We start from the raw sequence: 22,759 nt of genomic DNA, 5'->3' as shown, positions 1-22,759 counted from the left end.
GGGATCGGTAACGACGTTGCTGTCACTTGGCAACCTGGCCTGGATTTTGAAACAAAGTTTTTGGTTTTGGAATTTCTTAAGTTTTTCAATTTTTTTTACTACATCTTCCATTTTTGGTGAGCGTGGAGGTGAATGAAGACAGAATTTGAAACATTTGTAATTAATAACACCCAGGGTTCACCAGATTAAAGGGAGGGAGTGGTCCTGGCTAAATTAAGAATGGCTCCCACCTGGATCATTCCGTGCACACTTGATACAATACGCACATTCCCTGCATAGCAGAAGAACTTGTTGCAGGATTGGGACCTATCTCAACCACAGATATGTATTGAGCACAACCTGCCTTCACTCCCAGGCTAGGTCCTAAATTAAAACACTTACCGGTCCAGTGATGTCAGTTAGGGGGGTGATGTTTTTATACTGGCAAAAGCCCTTGTATAGACACAATTTCACCAAAAGAGTGCTTTTGCCAGGATAAGCTGTGTCTCCACTTGGAGGATTTGTCAGTATAATGGTATCAGCATAATATACTGGTGTAGACCAGGCCTTCATGTTGTAAAGAAGTGCTCACCTGTTATGGCAAATTCAGCTCCAACCCAAGCCTAGACCCCATATTCTGAAGCCAATGCCCAACTCACCAGGCTTCAATGTGTCTCAGCAAGCCGAGAAGGGTGGCCATTAAGAATGCTGAGCATGGCCCTGCTGCTTCCAGATTGCACGTGAGCTGATAACATCGGCTCTGCTGCCTGCAGGACCAGAGTTCTGCTCCCAGGTTTGCTGTATGCTCTCTATGTGACCTTTAGGAAGTCGCTTACTCTCTATTCATCAAATACCCCCCATGGACCCATGCTCACCCCCTCCCTAGGCTCAGGGGTGTTTGGCAGATCGAGGGACACGAGAAAATATCGGTCACCACCTTCAACAAAGGCCATTCCAAGTCATTTTGTCCACAAATTATTAGTCGAATGAATAAAAAAATTCAGAAAACATTGTAGTTCCCATGAGTCTCAGCCCTCACTGTTTGCAAGGCTGAAGGAATTTCTGGGTCTGGGGAATTACAAGGATTCCTGGGCTCTATTCCTGGATCCAATCTAATCTAATCTGTATATCTAAGAGGGCATTTATTTGCCCCTCATCACCACAGTATCCCAATGACTGACTGTGTGGCCTTGGATATGTCACGTCACCTCTCTGTGCCTCAGTTGACCCATCAGTGAAATGGCTCTAACGATCCTTTCCAAGCTTGCAGTGTTGATGTGAAGCTTAACCAACTCATTTAGGTAAAGTGCTTTGGGATGCTTAGATGGAAGCAGCCCAGCGTTGCTTTTATTCACTGTCACAGCCACTGGGCAGGAACTCTGGGCTCACATCCGTCTATGGCCCAGTTTTCCCAGTGCATTTTCCATCTTCCCCAGGCAGCTTGTGTATCTGTTTAATGTCCGAGCTCCCTTGGCACAGCTGTTGCTCTGTGTGGCATGAACATCAGGGCATGAGATCCTGCCCCTTGGCCTCACCTGGGCCTGGTTTCCTTTGCTCCTGGTATTGCAGGTGAGACTCTCCACCTTCCTGGCCCAGGAGGAACCAATCCCAAATAGAAGCAGAGCTGACAAACCAACCAGCTACGTCACAGCTTCTGAGGCCTCTTGCTACAGCTGGCAGCTCAGAGGAAACTGTTCTTTCAAAGTGATGCTCTGAACTTCAGAGACTGCCCCATGGCAGAGGGAATTTCCTGTTCTGTAGCAGCAGCTGTTGGGTGGGGTGGGGGAACTGGGAGGAGACCCCTCTGCCAACCTTTTTGAAGGTGGATGCTTCAACTAGGCGCCAGTGGCTTGATCTGAAGAGGTGCTGAGCGCCCACGACTCCCACCGACTTCACTGGAGTCAGTTTGGATTGAGACCCCTCGGATGCACCTCCTTGGATGCTGGCCCTGGTGGACTCCTCTCCTTCCTTGGCATTTAGACCCGTGAGATACACGTGGGCGTCCTCGGCCGTCTTCTAGCAGAGCGACACCCATTCAGCGTCTCTAATCTCCCCGTAGAAGGCAAACTTCCCAGCTCCCTGCTACTTGTCACTCGAGGCACTGGAGGAGAAGAGAAAAGGAGCCCAGCCCAGCCTTCCCCAGGACGGTGAGGTCTGCCGGCTTGAGCCTGCTGGTGTGAAGTGCCCCCCAGCTCCCCCCCGTCCCTACCGTGCTGGAGTTTGCTCCTTCTTGACAAGCAGCTGGGGAAATATTTCCTCCCAGTCCCCGCCCCACACCAAATCTTTGGAAATCCTCCTGCAGGGGGTGTCCAAAGCAGCCAGAGCCGCTCAGGGCTAAATCCTGTGCAGTGTCATGGCACGCTCTTCTCCCACTGACTTCTCTGGGCACGGGGCCACTGAGGCCTCAGCATTGTGCATGCTCCAGCCCTTGTACAAAAGGCCATTGAATGAAATTCTGCCATGTCCTTTGCTCATCTATGCATTGCAAATAGCCGGCTGCTTCCTCATAGCTTGTGCTCCCAACACACTACCCTTCAGTGACCCCTGCTGGCAGAAGCTGGGTTTGCACTAGCTGCGAACTGCCCTCTAGCCAGTGCTCCTGTCCCAGTCCCTGCAGTGACTCCTGCTGGCAGAGGCTAGAATTGCACTTCCTTTGAGCTTCCAAACAGCTGTTGCTCATGCACCCCACACAGGGCCAGAGCCTTGGTGTGTGTAAAGCAGCACAGAAGTTGCTCCATTGACTTACACCCACCAAAGCCTGGCCCATATCTGTAGTGTTTGTGAAATGCATGAAAACAAATTCAATACCATAGCGACGTGAAACGACTGAAAGGCTCTGAATGACTCTGGTGTTGGCCACATCAAAGGAGTGGGGTCGATGGCGGTTTGCTGAAGTCCTGGGGTGAGGTGTGTCTCTCTCTCTTGCACACAAACAGCGATGTTCTATGGGTTGTTACAAAGGCTGTTTGCAGGAGCGTTAGTGACCTGCTGTCCTTAGTGGGTGTGCGCCAGGGCTGGGCTGGCTGTTTGTGGTTTGGTGAAGAACTGTGACAGGAAGCTGCCTGCCAAACAAATCAATGGACTTTCTTTCACTGTATTGATGGGCTCTTCCAAACATGCATGGACGGGCCAGCTGCTGGGTTGTGCTGTCGAATGAGTCTGGAGGTGCATGTACACGACTGTGCTCCAGTCCTGGGTCGCTGTTTGCAGCTTTCTGTGGAGGTGGTTGACTTCTGGAATACCCCTGTTCTAGATCTCAGTGGTCACTTTGTCATGGAGGTGCTTGCCTACTGGGTTACCTGGATCTCTGCACTCAGACTGTTAGGGAGATGTTTGTATACGGGGTAGCCCAGTGCTGGATCTCAGCAGCTGAATTGCTGGGGAGGCTTGCACATGCTGGGGTACCTGGATCGCTGCACTCAGCTTGCCATGGAGGTGAATGCATGCTGGGTATTGTCATATTGCGGGGTTGCACTTTGGAAAATTTCACTGCAGAACCCAGCCGAGATCATGAAAAGTGATGGCTAATTCAATCAATCAATCAACCAAACCAAGAAACCTAATAAACCCCAGCATTTCACCATGGCAGCCGTGTGAGACCCTGTTGTGTGGTATCTATGGGGAGATCCGGCCAGGTGGAATCTCTTTTGCCATGATAACGGGGACTCGTGAAGACCTCCCTCACACTCACAAACTCACCCTCGTGGATGTAGCTACAGCCTTGGGAAAAGACTTGCATCTTTCACAGCTTGGAGCCAGTTCATTGATAGGAAAGGCCAACTCTGAGGTCCCACAGAGCAGGCCAGGTGCCCCCTCAGCATGGATCTTTCCTGATCCCCTCCCCCTGCTGCCCCCATCCACTAAACTGGTCCATGCAGAGGTCAAGGCCACCTCGGCGCCCCCCCCTTTTTGGGACTCCTCCTGGTACTTTTTGCATCCTAACAGGAGGGCTACCAAATCCTCCATCTGGACTCTCTTTTTTTGGCAGGGGTGAAAGAAGGGCCATCTCCCTGCATGCTATTGGCTAATCCCCTGTAATCCCCATCACGTGACGCCCCGGGATAGCTTGTGTTCCACAGGCAGGTTGTCAGAATGAGGGCTGCTGTCTGTGATCTTGCTGAAGGAGCTGCTCACCCCAATGCTGGGGGTCTGAGAGCAGAGTGCACCAGCCAGGGCCCAAAGAGATGGGGAAGGACCTCTGAGGCAGGAGGCTGGGGGGCATGGCAAGGTCGGCGAGGGCTGCCCGCAGCTGTGCTGGGTGGAGGAGGAGGTGATCCCAGGTAAGTGCCACTTTCCAGCCTGGGTCTGAGACTTGGAGCCAGCTCTGCAGTCAGGCATCCCAGCCAAGTGAGCAGCAGGACCGAAGTCCTGAGTTCCTATCTCTGCCTTCCTGCTGGGATCTGCTGGGATGCTGGATCTGACAGTCCTTGGCGTGCGGGGCCAGGACACGCTTGGAGGCGTGCCCTTGGCTCGGCAGACCTCTTGGTCTGACAGAGGCGCTTTGCTCCTTGAGGGTGTGCTCCCAGCGAGGCTGATTGGGAAGGGGATGGGGGAGGGACGAGGGCACTCTGGGCTGTGAGTCCACCTCAGTTTGAGAGATGAATCCTGTTGTGACTCTACCTCGAGGCTGGCGACAGGCATGTTTTAGAAATGAATTAAACCCGACTTTCAGCAGCATTTCCTGGGGGCTCTTGCTGCCCATCTGTCTGTTTGGCTGCAGCCCTCTAGTGCCCGCTGTCCTCTATGAGATTCAGTTGTTGAGGCATGCCAACCGGCTACTGTACCTCCTCCCGTCAAAGGGACTCGGTCACGTGCCAGCCAGCGTGGAGGGTTCCCAGGGAGACACAGGCACTGGTGGGGAAGTCAGGGCCAGGCTAGCAAAGCTGTATGTGCATCAAAGACGGCCACGTTGTGGAAGAAACGCAGCCTTCCCTCTTAGGTTGGCTGCAGCAAGTCAGAGACAGTCTTTATTCTCAAGCAATTGCAAGGAGGAGAGAGTGCACATTGAAAGGGATTAAGTCCCCAGTACCGCTCTGCATCTGATCATGCTGCACAGGAACCTTATCGGGGGTGGCAAACTAAGTCCCCAGTACCACTCTGCATCTGATCATGCCGCACAGTCAACAAGTGGGATGGCGTAAGCCCAAAGGGACAGATGGCAACACGAGCAGTCCTCCTCCGATACCCCAATACAGATTTCAAAAGGTCTCTTACCTCTATTGTGGCGCCATGGGGTTGGAAGGGGAACGGTCCGCAGCAGCCACCGCTGTCTCAGCAGGCGTTGCCATCCGCGTCACGGCACCAAATTGTGGAAGTAGGAAGAGGCAAAAAGAGGCTTTGAGGGCAGCCCTCTTAGTTTGTTAGAGACAGAGCAACAGTCAGGCTAACACAGAACCATAATAAAGCGAGATTTGTAGAGACAGGACTGGTGAAGTGTATGGGAAACTGCAAGCAAAGCTGTTTTTTAACCTTGCTTTGAGATAACAATGGAATGTAATTGTTAGCAGGAAATGCTGAAAACAAATAAGATATCAGAAAGAAAAATGTATAAACAAGGCACAGCTTTGTTTACTGAAAAGGTAAAAATTTTGCTGTATATTGTTTTGTATTTTGAAGATTTGCATAAGGACAGACACCCTGTCCAAAACTGTTGCCTTCCTTCTTGCAATTGCCAGAAAGTAAAATTGTCTCTGACTTGTTGCAAACAACCTAAGAGTGAAGACTGAGTTTTCTTCCACAGGGTGAAAGGAGACCCAGCTAGCCCCATCCCCACTCCCTAATGCCCTGGGATCCTGCCGGGGACAAAGATTTGGGATCATTGTAAGAGCACAGCTAGGATTCCACATCCAGCTCCGGGCACATTGGGATAGGAAAGAGGCTGGTAAAATGAACCAGCTTCGGAGAAGAGGCACAAAAATGACAAAGGGGGAGGAGGGGTTAATTTATCTGGAAAGATTAAACGAGCTAAAGGCTCAGTTCTGCTCCTGGTTACAATCAATTGACTTTGGCAGCCCCAGGATCTGTTAGAGACAATGGGCTTGCCCCAAAGGTGTGGATCGACACTGATCTGGCTGTTTCGGAGCAACTTTCCTTAGGAATTTTCCCCATCTGCCCCTTATTCTGAGTACTCCACTTAGCTTGGTACAGCAAGTTTGGACACGCTTATTTTGGCCTAGAAGGGGCCCAGGTTGACCTAGTCTAATGCAGTTTGTCACTTGGCATTGCCTGAATTGACGTGAGATGCTTTTACCTGCAATAAGAGCGTCCACTCCCAAACTCACTCCAAAATAATGAAATCAGTTTTATTTCCCCCTGGGGTTATTTCAAAGGCCTGGCAAGAGGATAGATCGCCTGGAAAGCGCAGAGCTAGTTCCAAGTTCCCAACACTGATGCCTGGGCCGGATTTTCAGAAGAGCCCAGCCTCAGTGGGCCTTCTTTTGGTGCCTAAACCTGGCCCTTGCATGTGCATGACGTGAGAGACAATCACCGTCTCGGATCTGAGCCCGGAGAACAAGGAGGTATAACTGGGAGAATTGAGGTGGACTGTCAGACAGGACTTCCCGATAGCGTGTGGAATAGCCGCCCAAGGGAAGCAGGGAAGCCCCAGAGCTGCAGACAATTATAACCAGACTGGATACAGCAGAAGAAAATTCACTGTATGGACCAGTCCTGCCCTGGCTGGAGGGATGGATCTGAGGAGTTCATTTTTATGAGAAAATACTCCCCCTCCCTCCTGCCCTGTCAGAGACTCCACTCCTCTGGCCCCGCTCCCTTTTTTGAAAAAAAATTTTTTTTTTTAATTTGCCCAGTGCAGAACTGACGATGTTCCGCGTGCTTGGTGTAAGCTGGACAGCTAGAAAAGCAGACATGGCAGCTGTGTCATGCCGACCCCGGGACGGGTTCTGTACCCATCGGTGGTTAACCTGTCATTGGTGCTCCCTGCCACTGCTTCTGTTTTCAGACCCCCTAGTCCTGGGGGCTAATGCTCCTGCCCAGTGTCTGCCTGTCACGTTGTGTGTTAGACATGCAGGCCGTCAGCTGTGAGACCTCCTGGTGGGTCAGTGACCCGCTGGCACTGGGGTACTTTCAAGTGTCCTTTGCAACCTTTTTAGGCCAAGACTTGTGACAGTGCAGGGGACAAAAGCATCAGTCCAAGCAAATTTGTCTCCAGGGATGGACACGGGGTAGAGAGAGGGATGGATGATGGACTGTGCCCAAGTCCTGGAACTGCAGTTGCAGATTCTTTGGGCCTGATTCTCCGTTGCCTATGCAGTCATACCCCCGGGGGAAAAAGAGCGCAGAGGGGCTGGAAAAAGTCTGCCAGCTCAGAGTGGGATCAGGTCTTTTGTGTTTTCTTCCTGCTGCACTAGGGTGACCAGATGTCCCAAATTTATAGGGACAGTCCTGATTTTGGGGTCTTTTTCTTATATAGGCTCCTATTACCCCCCACCCCCTGTCCCGATTTTTCACATTTGCTGTCTGGTCACCGTATGCTGCACAGCACAAACTGCCCTTCCTGGGCAGATCTGCTTTAAGTTCCAGCGACTACTGCAGACTGCCCCTAGCTGGCACTAACGAGCCCCTGGCTGGAGATCTCAGTTAGTGTTTCCTTTGTGACCATCGGCCCTAGGAGTAAAGGGGAAGATCTAAAAAGAAGCGAACACACAGGGGTGTAGAGCTCCTTAGGGGCAGGGATGTTGGAGGTGGAAAAATCCATCCTATGTTACCATAGATCACTGAGCTGGTTCCCTTCGGCTGCATCTGCCCTTAAGCGACCACACTTGGCCTGAGCCACAAAGACCCATCCAGTAGCAACAGTCCCACCCCGGTTAATTTAGCAGTGAGTGAGGATCCTGCATAGCCCAGCAGCCTCTCCATCGCAGACCCCTGTGTGGTCCCTGGGGATCCCTGAGCTTGGTTCCTTGGAGATGACTGGGTCACTGGCAGGTTAGGCTGGTTAAGTGTGTAATTTGGATGGAGAACTTGATTCTGATCTGACCTCCACTAGATTTACACCCGTGTATCTCCTTTGCTGTCAGGGGAGTTACTCCTGATTTACACCCAGAGATTCCGGCTTTTTGCATTCGGGTCCAGATGTAGGGTGTGACGTGTGAGCTCCCTGTCTAGCTTCCTGATGAGTCTGATCCGAGCCCCCAGGGACAGTGACCCCCCCCTGCCAGTTACTGCATGGCCCCAGCCCCTGTGCCAGGTGCTGTGAGTGAGCAGTTTGCTCTTGTCCTCCTTGTGCCAGGCTCCCCCATGCTGCGGCCAGACTGAGAGGGAAGCGAGCGAGCGGCGATGAAGGGGGAGCGCCGAGCCATGCTGCACTGGCGGGAGGCAGATTTCCAGGAACGATGCACCTACATCGTGAAGGACCAGCCGTGCGAAATGCTCACGCGCCCTGACTTCCCTCGCGCACAAGCCTCCTTACCCCGAAACTTGGCCTTCCGGCGCACCAGCAGCCACAAGGTGAGTTGCAGACACCAAGCGCTTGGCTTTTCCTGGGAGCCCTGGCCAAGGCAAGAGGCAATGGGACAAAAGGAGGGGCTTTGAGGTGCCCCCTCACCAACCCCAGGGAGGGGGCGTCAGACCATTGCTCTGGGCCAGTGGTTCCTAAACTTGTTCCCCCACTCGTGCGGGGAAAGCCCCTGGCGGGCCAGGCCAGTTTGTTTACCTGCCGTGTCCGCAGGTTCGGCGGATCGCGGCTCCCAATGGCCGCGGTTCAGGCCAATGGGAGCTGCTGGAAGCGGCGTGGGCCGAGGGACGTGCAAGACACTTGTGCACATTCTCACATACATACGCACCCCCCCCCCGTGAATGTACACGTGGATCTGTTAGTGAACCTGCGACCGTGCAAACACACCTGCTCGTGCTCACATACGTGCATGTGAACATACTAATATGCGCACATGCTAACGTGCAGACACATGTGTACACCCCTGTGCTCATGCTCACACGCACGCACGTACCTGTGTGCACACCTCACACCGACAGACGACAGTCACCAGCGGGCGGGATCGAACATGCTCCTCACTTGCAACCTGCCACTCGTGCTTATCGCACACCATCAGCGGGGGCACACCGGCAGGCCTGCACACAGACGGGGCCGGCGTTCACGTCTTGCTGCTTCCTGCGGGGTGAAATGAAAGCAGCCGGGGCTGGGCGGGTGCGGTGACAGCCAAAGGAGCCTGAGCCTCCAGGGTGTGACTGCAAGGGAGGAAGCTCCCAGGCAGGCCCCGCGAGGGCTGTATCTGCCTGTGGTATTCACCAAGTGACAGCCTCTGGGCTCGGCTTCCTCCCATCAAAGCAGGAGAGCGAGACACGCAGCCACGAAGGCATTAACCTTCCCCTCCCTCCCAGCCCTCTCCTCCCTGCAGCCTGGCCTTGTCGGGGCAGGTGCCCAGCTGGTGGAGTGAGGGTGGAGGGCACATTCCCTTCTGACAGGGAGCCCTGCCTGGCCGCGGCCTGTGCCCAGAGCCCTAGGCCTGTCGCCGCTGGCTGTGTACCACACGTCGTGGTGGGGTGGCATGCCATGGCGGTGGGCGGCCTGGTGATGTCTCACAGGCTCCCTGGCTCTGACTCTCAGCGTTAACCCTCTGCCTTCACCCAGGGAGTGCCCTGAGAACTTGCCACCTTGTCTTTCTCTGTCCCCACAAAGGCCCAGGGGCAAGTGGAGGCCCTGGCAGCTAGCAAACCAGGGGCGCCCTGATTGCATCCCCCGCCCCCAGGGTGTGAGCACTAGACCCTGCTGCCATTCCGAGGGAGCCGGAGGTGGCAGATTTCCAGGTGCCGAGCTCCAGCCCAGTGGCTAGGCCACGCCCAGAGCTAGGGACAGCCAGAGTAGGGGCTGGGGGTGGGGAGGGGCTTCTCCTGACTTGTGTGCAGGTGGGAACATGGGCTGGGTGGCTGCTCTTGGGGCGGGGGTGGGGGTGAGCACAGAGCAAACCCTTCGCTGGGATTCCCGCTCCCCGCACCGTGCCAAGCTTTCCACCCTCCCGTAGAGGGGATGCTTTCTAGCCCCATCTACCAGCAGGAAATGTGAGTGTGTGTGAGGGGGCAGTGGCGGGGCGGGGGCTGCTGTTGGGAAGGAAGGAAATGCAGAGGAGGAACGGTGAGTCGAGGGGGGAGCGAGGCGTTCAGAGGGGCTGGGAAGGGCAACAAGCAAAGGAAGTAGAAGCGAGGGAGCAGGGACATTCCCAGCAGCTGGGTCAGGCTGGGGTTTTCCTGCGGTGTCAGGCTGTCCCGGGTGGAAGGGGTGAGCTAACCCTGCCTGGCACGGGGATCCGAGCAAGGAAAGGCTGGGGTTTTCCTGTGCCTCCCGCGGGAGAAAGGCCCGGGTGTATTACACCAGACTTGCTGTCGCAGCTGGAACAGGAGGTGCATTGATGTGCCTGGCTGGGAGAGGTTCTGGTGGGCCACTCCCCTGGGCCGGAGTTCCTCTGCCACCTGGTGATAGCCCTGGGCATGCCAAGCCAAGCCGAGGGGAGCCTCACGCAACTTGGTCCCAATCCAGTCAAGGGCAAAATTACCCTGGAGTGAACTGGGGCAGGCCCAGCATCAGCCTCTTCTGGGACCCTCCCTCCTGCCTGGGCAGGTGCCCCTCCCTCCTTGCAGCCGTGCTCACCCTGTGCAGATGAGCAAAGCCCACATGGGCCGTGGGCGCTGCTGGCTGCCCAGCTAAATGGAGGTGCCTGACCCAGCTTGGCCGTCCCATTGTGCAGAGAGCACGTGGCGGGAGGGGGAGGGAGCTGAGGGGTGGGTAGGGAAAGAAGGGGCAATGAGCCACGGTGACAAGCGGGGGTAAGATATTAGCCAGACCCCTGCTGGTCCCCCACCCCGTGCCTGCCCCCACTGCTCTCCTGCCTCCAGCCCCGCGGCCGGCTCAGCCTGCTCCGTGGGCCCGCAGCTGGGAACCTGCCAGGGGAGCGCTCTGATTAACACATATGCCTGCTCCCCTTCCCAGCTCTTGTGTGTTGGGAGGGTTGCGGGGGGAGGGGGGGAGGGACAGAGTCCTGCAGGATCGGGAGGAGGAGGAGGAGGAGGAAGGGGCGGGATGGGGGATGGGGAAGCAGAGCAGAAGACGCACTTCCCTCCTGTACAATTTCCCTCCAGCGTAGAGGAAATCCCCCCAGTTCTGTGCACCCAAGGGCAGCCCAGGAGACGGCGGAGGGAACAGGGCTGAGGAGCGGGGTGCCAGGCAGGGATGAGCGAGAGGGAGGGTGCGGCAGAGGCAGGGGATTCGACTCCCACGCTGCCCCTTTGCTAGGGTGGAGGGGCGGCTTTCCCCACCCCAGCTGCCTTTGCAGGCTCCACGTGCAAGGACGCTGCGTTTGCTGGCGGCTGATGCTGAGGCCAGGAGCGCCTGCCCGCACCCAGTGGGAGGAGGCAGAGAAGGGTGCGAAGCGGCCAGATCCCAGTCCAAACCCCTCGCAGTGCGGGCCTGCGGGCAGCTGGAATTTCTCCTCGCCCCTTCGCACCGGCAGAGTTTGCATCCAGCCCTGCAGGTCACCAGCCTTTGGGCCAGGGGGAGGCCAGACCCGGCGTGTTCCAGCCCAGGCCCGTCTCTGGGTCTGCTGGAAGAGACACGCTGCTCCGTGTGCAGAGTCTGTCCTTGTGGCAGGACTGAAGGTGTCTCTGGGTGTAGCAAGGCTGGAGTGTTTTGGGGAGGCTCCGGGGTTCTTTGAGAGGCTCCAGCCCCAGGAAGGGGCAGCAGGAGCCAGTTCCTAACACTCTGATGGGAATCGGAAAAACTTTCATTCACAGTCTAACTCGGTTTATCTGTGCTGCTCTCCCCCTCAATGAAGGGTCTGCCTAATCCCGTTTAGGGATTAGCGTGTCAGGGGCCTGGGCTAATTAACGCCAGACTGATCCCACAGACAGTGCTGTCCATCACCTGTTTGCTCCGCCACCAAAATCTGGTCTCCCCAGCTGGGTTGCATTGACGGTGACAACGAGGCCTGCTACAGGGGAGCGGGGAGGTGGCGGGGGGCCTTGGGCTGCAGTGGTGGGAGGGTGCATGGGGCGTACGGCATGGGGGAAGGGGAATGGCTGTGTGTGTGTGTGCAGGGGGGGCGTAGTTTTGGGGTATATGTGTGTGTCAGGAGTGCTGTCAAGATTCGGGATCCAAGGAGGCTGCTGGGATGTTCCCTGGAGCCTGTTCCCAGGCGTGGGAGGAGGGCTGGCCGGTGCTGACTGCATGCTCGTGCCCCTGCAGGTGGTGGCGGTGCTGAGCCGAGAGTACATCCCGGCGGGCACGTGCTTCGGGCCGCTGGTCGGGGAGGTCTACACCAAAGAGAACGTGCCAAAGAACGCAGACAGGAAGCACTTCTGGAGAGTGAGTAACGGCTCCCTCCTAGGCCAGCTGGGAGGGTGACGGGATCGGTGTGTTCTCCCCAGCCCCAGGGGCCGTCCCCTCCCGAGGGCTTTCACCCATTGCGCAGGGCTATCTGTGCAGCCTTCCTCCCAGACATATCTCTGCTCCTGGCAGCCAGCCAGAGCGGGCGGCTTCCTGCGGGGGTGGAAGGCTGCTCTAACAGCCAGCTACCAAGGGTGCCCGGGGCGGAGACAAGCAGCACCTTCCCTAGAAGGCTTGGGTCACCAGCACTATGAGACAACCTGCTTCTGCCAGGCCCTCCGCTCCTCCCGAGCCCTGCTCAGCTCCACTGGCCCCAACCTGCCCCATTGACCAGGTTGTCTGGCAGCAGGCGAGCTCAGAGGGCACGAGGCCATCAGGGTGCCAGTACCTGGGAGACAGTCACTGGCATCTTCCCAGAGCTGGACGCAGCATGGGCCGGCCTCTGGCGCAGTCTTTGGAAGACACTTGAATCAGGGAATCTCCTTGTGGGAAGGTTTTGCTGTCTCCAAAGCACTCTGCCTCCATCCCCAGTCTGGTCCCCCAGCGCCATAGCCGGACCTTTGGGGGCACTGCCTTCCACTCGTGTAGCCATATAGGGCTTGGGTGGCTGGGGTCGCACGGGACCTCATGGCTGCCAGGGAGGAGTCCAGGGACTCTACGGCATTGCCAGAAGCAGTGTCTCCGCGAGTGGGTGCTGTATCGATGCCCCAGCATGCTGATGGGCAGATGGTGTGGCTGGGGAGAGAGTCCTAATGGGAGAATGCGTCACATCTGAGTGTCCTGACCAGAGCCCCTCACCTGTCCAGGGCCTGGAGTCCACCCGGGGGCTGCCGGTTAAGGATGTGTCTGCAGCTCCAGCCCCCACACCCGAGCTAGCTTTAATGTGGCTACCGCTGGTTTCGGAGCGTGGAGCCGCTGCCGGGTGGGCTTCAGCGGCAGTACAAGCCCCGGGTCGTCGCTTGCGGGGCCAGCCTGTGCTGACGTACATGCTGCCGTAGCTTCACCGCTCCAGCCCCTGAGCTAGCTCGGTTAAAGCGAGCTCGGGAATGTCTGCCCGACCTGCGGTCACGCCCTGGGCCCACAGTAGCGACGTACTCGGAATGATCATTTGCTCTTTTATTGCACCTTCCTCCGAAGCACTTTACATACGTCAGGGAATTAAGTCTCTCACCCCTGTGCAAGGTGGCTCAGTATGGCTACCCCTCCTTTACAGATGGGGAAACTGAGGCATGGAGCAAGAAAGTGAGGCAACTCTGGCAGGCACAGCAACAGAACTCAGGAAGGGAGGCCCGCCCCTGCTCCCTGTGCTGTGCTCTCACCATTAGACAACCCTGCCTTGGGTTATTTACACAGAGTAACCCGTGCCCAGGAAAGGGGGAGAGGAGGGGAACTTCTGCTGGTCAAACTGCAAGTGAAAGCCCCTTTCTGCATTCCCCATTTGTGCTGGGAATTTCAGGTGGCCGACAGCATGCCCCAGTGCTTGCTGGGGAGTGTTTTGGTTTGGGGGCTTTTTTTTTTCTTTTTTTTTTTTGCTTTGGTTCATTTTTCTTGTTTCTTAAAAGGAAATAATCCCATGGCTGCTCGCCAGCCAGTGTTTAGCCCTCCGGCCTTTGTCAGCTCTTCCTGCTCTTCAAAGCACCGGGCGGCTCTGAGCTGTTTGCCTCCCGGAGCGACAAGGGGAACGGACCAGCCCTTTCTGGGCCCCTGTCCAGTTCCTCCTGCCGGGAGGCAGAACCAAGTCAGGTGCCAAAAAACACCGCAGAGGCGAAGGTCGCGGCTGCTGAGTTTGAAACCAAAACTCTCCCCGCGTGGGGTGATGTCAGCAGGGGCTGGGATAAAGCTCCTCCTGTACCCAGTGCTCTGGTAGTGACTCATGAGAACCCCACAGGGTGAGTGCGACAGGCAGAGAGAGAGAGATCACAGGCGGGCTGTAAGTGTCGCATGTACTTGGGACCTCGTCGCTCTCAGCAGCTGCTCACGGCGCAGACGCTCCCTGGCTGAGGTGCTCAGAACATTGGTTCTTCCAGCCCTTTTGAGCTGGACCCATTTGGGCGGAGGGTAACATTGCCTCTGGGGCTGACCCCTGGCAGGGAGCGGTTGGCTTTGTGAAAGCGAAAGGAACAGCTGTGTGCCGGTGCATGGAACTCGTGGATGGGGAGAGTCCGGACTCCTGGGTTCTATTCCTGACTCTGGGAGAGAGCTCGCTCCGGTGGACTCAACTTGCAGCTGAGAGCCAGGACTCCTGGGTTCTCTTCCATGCGGACCCGACACGGGGCAAGTCACTTCCCTCCTCTCTACCTCAGCATCCCGTGTCTGTTAAAGGGGGATAACAAAACTGGGTGACCAAGTACCCATCACCATCAGTGACCAACCTAGTGGGCACAACCCTGGAGGCCCCAGAGGCAGCGTAAACCTCCTGCCAGATGCACCGGCAGGGGATGCTCGTTTCGCTAAGCGCCCCCAGCTCTGTGGCTAACCAGACTGTCTCTTCCCTTCTGCCTCCTACAGATTTACGCCCCGTGGGGCGAGCTTCACCATTTCATCGACGCCCATGACCCACGCCGCAGTAACTGGATGCGCTACGTCAACCCCACCCCTGACGCCCCGGCCCAGAACCTGGTGGCCTGCCAGAACGGCCTGGAGATTTACTTCTACACCCTGAAGCCCATCGTGACGGGGGCCGAGCTCCTGGTGTGGTACAGCCACGAGTTTGCTGAGTGCTTGCAGTGCCCACTGCCGGGGGAGCTCGGTGAGGAGCGTCTGGGGCGGGGTCTGAGGGTGGCTGGCGTGCCTCCGTGTCTGAGATGTTACAGCGGACCCAGAGAGAGTCTGGCTGTAATGGGGGGAGAGGGGGAGTCATGCCAGGGGGCTGTGCCCCGAAGGAGGGGGTGGCATGTGGGCTTGTGCACGTGTGTCTGCCATCCTGCACGTGTCTGGGTTTGCACAGAACGCCTGCCAGTTGAGCCAGGCCCATGGATCGCGGATACTCTGCTCTGGAGCTCAGCTGATCACAGGCTGCCTGGCCCGTCCCCAGAAGCAGCAGCTCACTGGGGCAGTGACTGGGTGCCAGCCCAACCCTGAGCCTTGAGTGTGGGTGGCTGTGGAGGTGAGCTCCAGGTGCCAGCTGATCCCCCGTGAAATAGGGGAGGGACATCAAGTGCAGGTGAGTTTCCTGCAAAGTGGCAGGGAGTAGGGGCAGGTCTGGTCCCCCAGGTGATGGAGTGGCTCTGAGGCAGGGGAGCAGGCCAGATTGAAGGGCACAGGCTCCCAGCCCGGCTTTCCTCTCCGTGCGTGAGCACAGCTGCTTCCAGGGAAACGGACAACCTTCGCTGAACTGACGTGGATCTTCCAATTGGGGTTCATGGTTCAGCCTGAGTCTGGGCCAGTTCAATCCTTATTTCACGCAAACTGACCTGTCCATCTCTAGTAATCTAGAAAAGGAGGACTTGTGGCACCTTAGAGACTAACCAATTTATTTGAGCATAAGCTTTCGTGAGCTACAGCTTCATTGGATGCAAGTGAGCTGTAGCTCACGAAAGCTTATGCTCAAATAAATTGGCTAGTCTCTAAGGTGCCACAAGTACTCCTTTTCTTTTTGCGAATACAGACTAACACGGCTGTTACTCTGAAATCTAGTAATCTAGTAATCTCTGTGCATCTCTAGTCATCAGCCTCGCTCCAGGCCAGATGAGGAGCTGTCCCGAAAAGTGAATTTAGCGCTGGTGAAAGGCGCGGGGGTGCAGCTGGTCCCACGAGGGTGGAAATCTCACCCACAACCCAGGGTCTTGCGAGATCACCCTTGGTGATGATGGGATTTCCACCAGATGGACACAACCACCTGAGAACAGGACCTGTGTTCTGTCTACTATACGGCAGGCCTGGCTGCAGGGCCCTGCGGGCTTGTCTGCATTTAACGTGTCTTAGGTGCTTGGAGCCTGGGATGGGAGCCTAGGACAGGATATGAATAAACAGCCAGGTGAATCACTAGTCACTCACAGTGCCTGGATGGAACACCCGGGGTGGGGTGGGGGTGGGATTACCCTGCCAATGACACTTCCTGGCAAAGCCGGGACCCGGAACGTGCGTGGTAACACGTGTGCTTGCTTCTTTCTCTCCAGAGCACGATGGTCTCTGGAAATCCACCGCAGAGGCCCCCGCCACGCCGAGGCCTCAGCCACCACAGGGGGGCTCTGCCGCCAACCCAAACCCCACAGCGAAGCACTCACAGAGCAAGGAGGCGGAAGAGGGCGATGAAGATGAGAGCGTTGACGTGGAAGCGCTGGACAGGGGTGTGCTGCCGAGCCCAGCAGGATGCCGACCCGCGGTGCTGAGCGGGCAGCTCCCCCAGGAAGTCAAGCCGTGGCCCCTGGGGCATAGCCCTTTCCCCAGTGCCCCTAGCAAGGAAGGGGCACCCGAGAAGCCCAGCCAAAGAGCCGCAAGCCCCAGGAACCAGGCAGTCCTCGGCTTCTGCCCGTACGGCCCAACTACCTCGCTGTGCAAGGAGCTGCAGGGCTGCCTTCGCAGCCTCTACCCCTCCTGCCCCCTGTATCTGCCGACGGGCCACCTGCCCCAGCCGTATCTTCACGCCTGCGGCACCATCCCTGCCCACTCCCCTCGGTTTGTGCTGCCCCCGCAAGCCATGCCTTTCCTGCCAGCGCTGCCCCTGAGCAGGGCCGGGGAAGTCCCTCCCTTGGGGTTGCTGTCGCAGGATTCGCAGGTCTACGCCCATGCCCGGGGAGATGGGACATCTCCATACCCAGGCCTCTACGCAACTGTCTTGCCTCATGAAAAACAGGAAGCCCACGAGCTCCGGAAGCCACAGGATGTTTTAATCGCCCTCCAAAGCGGGGCTTTCTCCTTTCCAGGCTTGGACAATGGACCAAAGCAGTATTTGTCCCCTGCCGGGGGCACCTCATATACCTCTGAAGTTCAGCAACAGAAACCTACCTCCCTGCTTGCCCACTCACTGGAGGCCATCAATCTCAGCATGCCAAAGTTCTGCCCGCCATCCGGCCGCTTGGGTACCATGCCCGTGCCCTACCCTCTGAAGAAGCAGAACGGCAAGATCAAATACGAGTGCAACATCTGCGCCAAGAGCTTCGGGCAGCTCTCCAACCTCAAGGTACCAAAAAGCCACCTTGGGCCAGTCTCTCACCTTCCTCCATCAGCAGCAGCCTTGCCCCTCCCAGCCCACATCAGTGTGGTCCTGCTAGCTTCTTCAGAGGCAGCATGGTCTAGTGGCTAGGGCACTGGGCTGAGAGTCTGGAGACCCAGGTTGTATTCCTGACTCTACCCACTGTGCGACCTTGGGCCAGTCATGTCCCTGCTCTGTGCCTCAGTTTTCTCCATCTGTCAAATGGGTATAATGATACCGACTCACCTCTGCTTTGAGCACTATGGATGAAAAGTATCTCCTCATTTGGTAAATACCCTCCTGTGCCTCTTCCTTAATCAGTCAGTCTCCATCCTTCTCAGCAGCCTTCAGAGTCACGTCTCACCCACCTCCTAGGTCTCCCAGTCACAAATCATTATGGCTGAAGATGTTCCATTATGTTAATAGCCGGACACTGGGCTACCCGGGATTGTGCTTCGTGGGTGGGCTTTGGTCGCAAGCTGATCAGGGGTGGGATCTGGGAGGACATCACTAGAGTCCCCTCAGACGTCTTTGCTCTTCCTCTGTGTTATCTCAGCAGCTTGGGGCATGTCCCCTGTCCTGGATCCAGCACATGGATCACATTGCAGGAGGATTTTCCCAGCCTCTCTCTCTCATTAGCACAGCACAGCCCAGATGGGGAAAGCCAGGATGTTCCCCGTCTAGCCCCAAAGGTTCCAGGCAGGAGGGAAGAGCCAGCCCAGGAGAGGGCCCCCATCCTGGCCAGCAAGAGACATGCAGGCTCCCCCATTATCCCTGCTCATCCATCCCTCAGATGAGGAGAGCCCAACTCAGAGGGACAATCGCCTCTCGGAGCAAGAGGCTCCATCGCCTAATGGAAATGTCTCTCGCTTCTCTCCCTCAATTCCTCGCTTTTCTCAAACCCCTGACCTCCGACCATGCTCTTACTCCTGCACTTTCCCATCTTTCTTTCTTTCTTTCTTTCTTTCCCCACCCTGCCCCACCCCCTGTGCTCCCTGCAGGTCCATCTGCGGGTGCACAGTGGCGAGAGACCCTTCCAGTGCCACATCTGCAAGAAATGTTTCACGCAGCTGGCTCACCTGCAGAAGCACCACCTGGTGCATACGGGCGAGAAACCTCACAAATGCCTGGTAGGTGACGCTCCCTCCTTCCCCCTGCTAAAGGCTGCGGTGCTGGGAAAGGGGCCTCAGGGCCCGTCTGAGCCCATGCCGGCGTGGGGGCGGTTGACTCTGAGGTCTGAGAGTGTGGGGCACTGTCCATTGGGCAGCCTGTTGGAATGGTGTTGAAGGCGGGGCAATGGCATCAATATGGGGGGCAGAGACCCAGCGGGGCCTCGGTTGCTGGGCAGCGGGAGGGTGGATAACGGTTGCCGGGGGGACGAGGAATCAGCTGGACACTGAGCCCAAGGCACAGGGACAGGAGGGCCCTGAGCAGGCACAGGACCAAATTCTGCCCTGGGCTGAGTGAGCCCAGCTCCACGGACGGGCCTGGAGTCGCCCCCCGCGAGGCTGATCCTCGCCGCAGGCCCAGGGGCAGGCCGGGGTGGGGAGGGGGGCTGAGCCGGGGGGCCAGCTGCGGGTCTGAGACGCGTCCACCCCTACGCAGGTCTGCCACAAGCGCTTCAGCAGCACCAGCAACCTCAAGACCCACCTGCGGCTGCACTCGGGCGAGCGGCCCTACCGGTGCCACCGGTGCCAGGGCCGCTTCACCCAGCACGCCCACCTCAAGCTGCACAAGCGGCTGCACGCGCGTGAGCGCCCACACCGCTGCCCCGGCTGCCCCGAGGCCTACACCCGCCCCTTCGGCCTGGCGCTGCACCGCCGCGGCTGCTGCCCGCTGGCCCCCGGCGCGGCCGGCCCCCCCGCCCAGCTCGGCCGCTTCGACGCCCTGATCGGCCGCCTCGACTTCAGCCTGGACGCCGAGCGCTTGCAGGGGGAAGGGGCTCCCGGGCCCCTGGAGGATCTCACCCGCAGGGAGATGGAGACCGGCAGGCCTGGGCAGCCCCCCAGGGACAAGGGCCCCTGCTCGCCGGGCCTCCGCAAACAGCTGCCGCTCCTGCCCCTGCCCCACTGCAGTGTCTCCGTCAAGCAGGAAGACTTCCCGTTGCAGCCGGCCTGAGCCGCTCGCTCGGCTGGGGCTGGGCCGGACCCCATGCCCACTGCGGGGCCTTGGCTAGCTGTGGTCAGGGATAGCTCAGCGGTTTGAGCGTTGGCCGGCTAAACCCAGGGTTGTGAGTTCAATCCTTGAGGGGGCCATGTAGGGATCTGGGCCAAAAAAAAAAAAATTGGGGATTGGTCCTGCTTTGAGCAGAGGGGTTGGGCTAGGTGACCTCCTGAGGGCCCTTCCAACTCTGATATTCTGATTCTGTGGCCCCTCTGGGCAAGGGCTAGGCAAAAGACCAAGCCCTTACAGACTCCTATGGGCTCTGTATCTTCCCTTCCGGGTCCCACGGACCAGCCCTGGGTGCCAGGGGCTGGGCTGGGGTACAGCAGCCTGGGATTTTGATTGGGGCCATGGATGTGTCCGCAGGGTGAAGCGGGTGCCAGGGAGCTGTGGGTATCGCCTCCCGCTCTGCAGACAGGGCTAGGAGGGGGCTTTGTTTCTCGCACTGGCCTCCCCAGTCTCAGCACTGAGCAGGGGGGCTGACACCTGGGCTTTACATGAGCTCCAGCCCCGTAGCAGCGCCCTCAGCCTAGGGGCCTGCAGGAATCCAGGGAAAGCCCTTCCCTGGGTTCCCTCTCCAGGCCGCAGGTAAGGTGCAGGTCAAGACCCACAACCTGTCCCAGAACTCCGGGAGCTGCCTGGTCTGGGTTATCTCTGTGAATGGCCCAAACCTCCCCTTTAAAAGTGATGCCACCCTGCTCACCAGGAGGCTAGGCCAGGGTGGCAGGAACCCCGGGCTGGCCAAGAACCAGCTGCGGTCAGCTCCGCCATCCCACTGGGACCTGATTTCCTTCAGCACCACAGTGACTTCCGGGCCCCAGGCCCTGTAGAGAGATACCAAAAACTGGGATCTGCCAAGCCCTTCCCAGCTCCTGCAGCCTCCTCTCCTGACCTCCAGTGTCACATCACGGGAATCTGTGATGAACCCTCGACGTGCCACATCTGGTCCTGCCCACAGCCCCTGAGGGCACCATCCAAGCCACACGAAGGTACAAAACCAAGAGACTCCTTGCTCTGGTCTATGGAATGAGCTTTAACCTCTCGGCGGGGGAGTAGGGGGGAGGACGTGGTATAGGAGCAAGACTTCGTCCCTGTCTATACAAAGCTTTAATCTCTCCAGTGCCCCTCGTGTGGGGTCAGGGAGCTGCACTCAGTACAAGCCAGGGGCCCCAGCCTGGCCTATGGAAAGAGCTTTAACTTCTCCTGTTGCCCCCCCCCCGCCCCACAATCTCAGGCTGTGCCACCCTCCCTAGTCTGTGACCTTCTCAGGTATCCCCGATGGGGCCGCCGCCCTCACATTTGACTTGCCCTTCCTTTTTTATTTATTTCTCGGCTGGCTGCAGCCCTGGCCAGGGCCTCTGTGTATTCCTTGGGCACTTTGCTGGCGTAGAGCGCTGAAATGGAGGGAGTGAGAAAGTGGGGCCAGCGGGGGCTGATCCTGGTGGCAGGAAGACGGCCCCTGGGGCGGGGGGACATTTAGGCCATGCCCAACCTTCTACCCCCGTTAGCTGCTCGATCTCTGTCTAGGGCAGTGCCCCTGGGACTTCTGCCCAGCCCTAGGGAAACGCTTAGTGGTAGGATGGCCCCGCCAGCCCAGAACACCCCATGGGACACCCCACTGCTTTCCTGCTCCCCACTCACTGGTCTGTCCCCTCACCCTATAGCTCCTTCACATCCTTTCCCCAGCATCCTCGATGGCCGGCAGCCTGCCTGCCTGCTTCACGTTAGACCCCCCCCTACTCTTCACTCCTGTATCCCCTTTGCGTTCTGCCCTCTGCCTCTGCACCTCCTTGCACCCTTTGTCCTCTATATCCCTCCTAGCTGCAGGCCCAGCCCTCCACTCCTTGGCTCCTCGTACCCACTGAGCTCCCTCCATACCCTGCAAGCCAGGGCGAGTCACATAACACTCTGGAGCCGGCAGACAGACCCCCACCGACCCCCACCTCAGGTGCCACAGCGGAAACGTCTGCTGATCGGAAAAGCCTGGTAACATGGAAGGGGCCAGGGCCGGGGGTTGTGATTCCAATGTGTATAGTCAATAAAACTTTCTGCCTTTGTACTTTGACAAATTTCTCTGAGGAACAAACCTGTTTTCTGGGGCCTTTTGGTTTACATGTGTCTGTTTAGAGGCCTCGGTTACCCAAGGAGGAGGCTCTGGGGAGCTGTATTTCCACAGGGGATGCCTGAGCTCTCTTCAGGCCAGCGGTCCCCTCCTCCAACATCCGCAACCACTGATCAATAGATTCTTCACAGCCCCGGGTGCTCAAGGCACGGCCACCGGGCAATAATACAGCCCATCAGGCTATATATGGTCCGTGGGCACCCCTTCAATTTCAATACAGACGTGTGGCCTGCATGGATGACAGCCTCCAGCATGCCACGTGGCATGGCAGGCTAACAGCAATCAAACATACTCAGAGTACCAGCTATTTTCTGCAGGGGTCAGGAAGGAATCTACTTTTAGCTGGCATACAGCATTCCCTGGTTACCAGGTGCATTCTGGTTTATATTCCACCCCCTTCCTCTAAAGAACTGGATTGTGGCTGGTGCCAGGGACAGGATACTGGTTAAGGTGGACCAATGTTCTGACCTACTATAGCAAGCAGTCCATGATGGAGGGGTTGGAAGAGGGACCTGGGTTGGGACCCAGATCTCCTGGATTCCTTTCTTGGTTACTGCCATTGAGTGACCTTGGGCCAGTCTCTTTACCTCTCTGTGCCTTGATTTTTCCACCAGTAATATGGGCATAATGTAATAGACTGGTTAGTGTCCCTGTGCACGACTGCCCTTTGCTGGCTGGGGTCAAACCTGCTCAACTGTGTATCATAGACCCTATACTGCTGACAACTACTGGGGATTCTTCTTTAGCTCCAATGACTGGGGCTTGTGCTTTTAGAGCAGGAGGATCTGGATTCTGACCTCAGAGCTGATGTGAATTTCCTGGTTGCCCATGGATTAGTTACAATGCTCACCTGCGTCAAAAGGGTGGGGTTAATCAATGGGTATCTGTTTGTGAAGAGCTTTTGGGGCCTGAGATGGGGGGCCTTGTGAACAGCTCTCGGAAGTGTTTCCAGAACCAGTGAGCAAACCAAGTGGGGAGGCGAGGGGTCTTGCGTGCGGTTGTGACG

The 22,759-nt window shown here is 57.3% G+C and overlaps 1 protein-coding gene across 1 annotated transcript; it reads left to right on the top strand.

Moving 5' to 3' along the window:
* Positions 1 to 8,277: 8,277 nt before the first annotated feature.
* Positions 8,278 to 19,586, top strand: ZNF683 (zinc finger protein 683). Its single transcript, XM_077837656.1, has 6 exons — positions 8,278 to 8,448; positions 12,194 to 12,313; positions 14,843 to 15,083; positions 16,453 to 17,456; positions 18,470 to 18,598; positions 19,074 to 19,586. The coding sequence occupies exons 1-6, from the start codon at positions 8,278 to 8,280 to the stop codon at positions 19,584 to 19,586; spliced, it is 2,178 nt and encodes a 725-aa protein (XP_077693782.1).
* The last annotated feature ends 3,173 nt before the right edge of the window (positions 19,587 to 22,759 follow it).

This window comes from Eretmochelys imbricata, chromosome 19, assembly GCF_965152235.1.
Source record: "Eretmochelys imbricata isolate rEreImb1 chromosome 19, rEreImb1.hap1, whole genome shotgun sequence".
NCBI lineage: Eukaryota > Metazoa > Chordata > Testudines > Cheloniidae > Eretmochelys > Eretmochelys imbricata.
The sequence above is the reverse complement of the archived record's forward strand: the minus strand, read 5'-3'. Positions and strand labels throughout refer to the sequence as shown.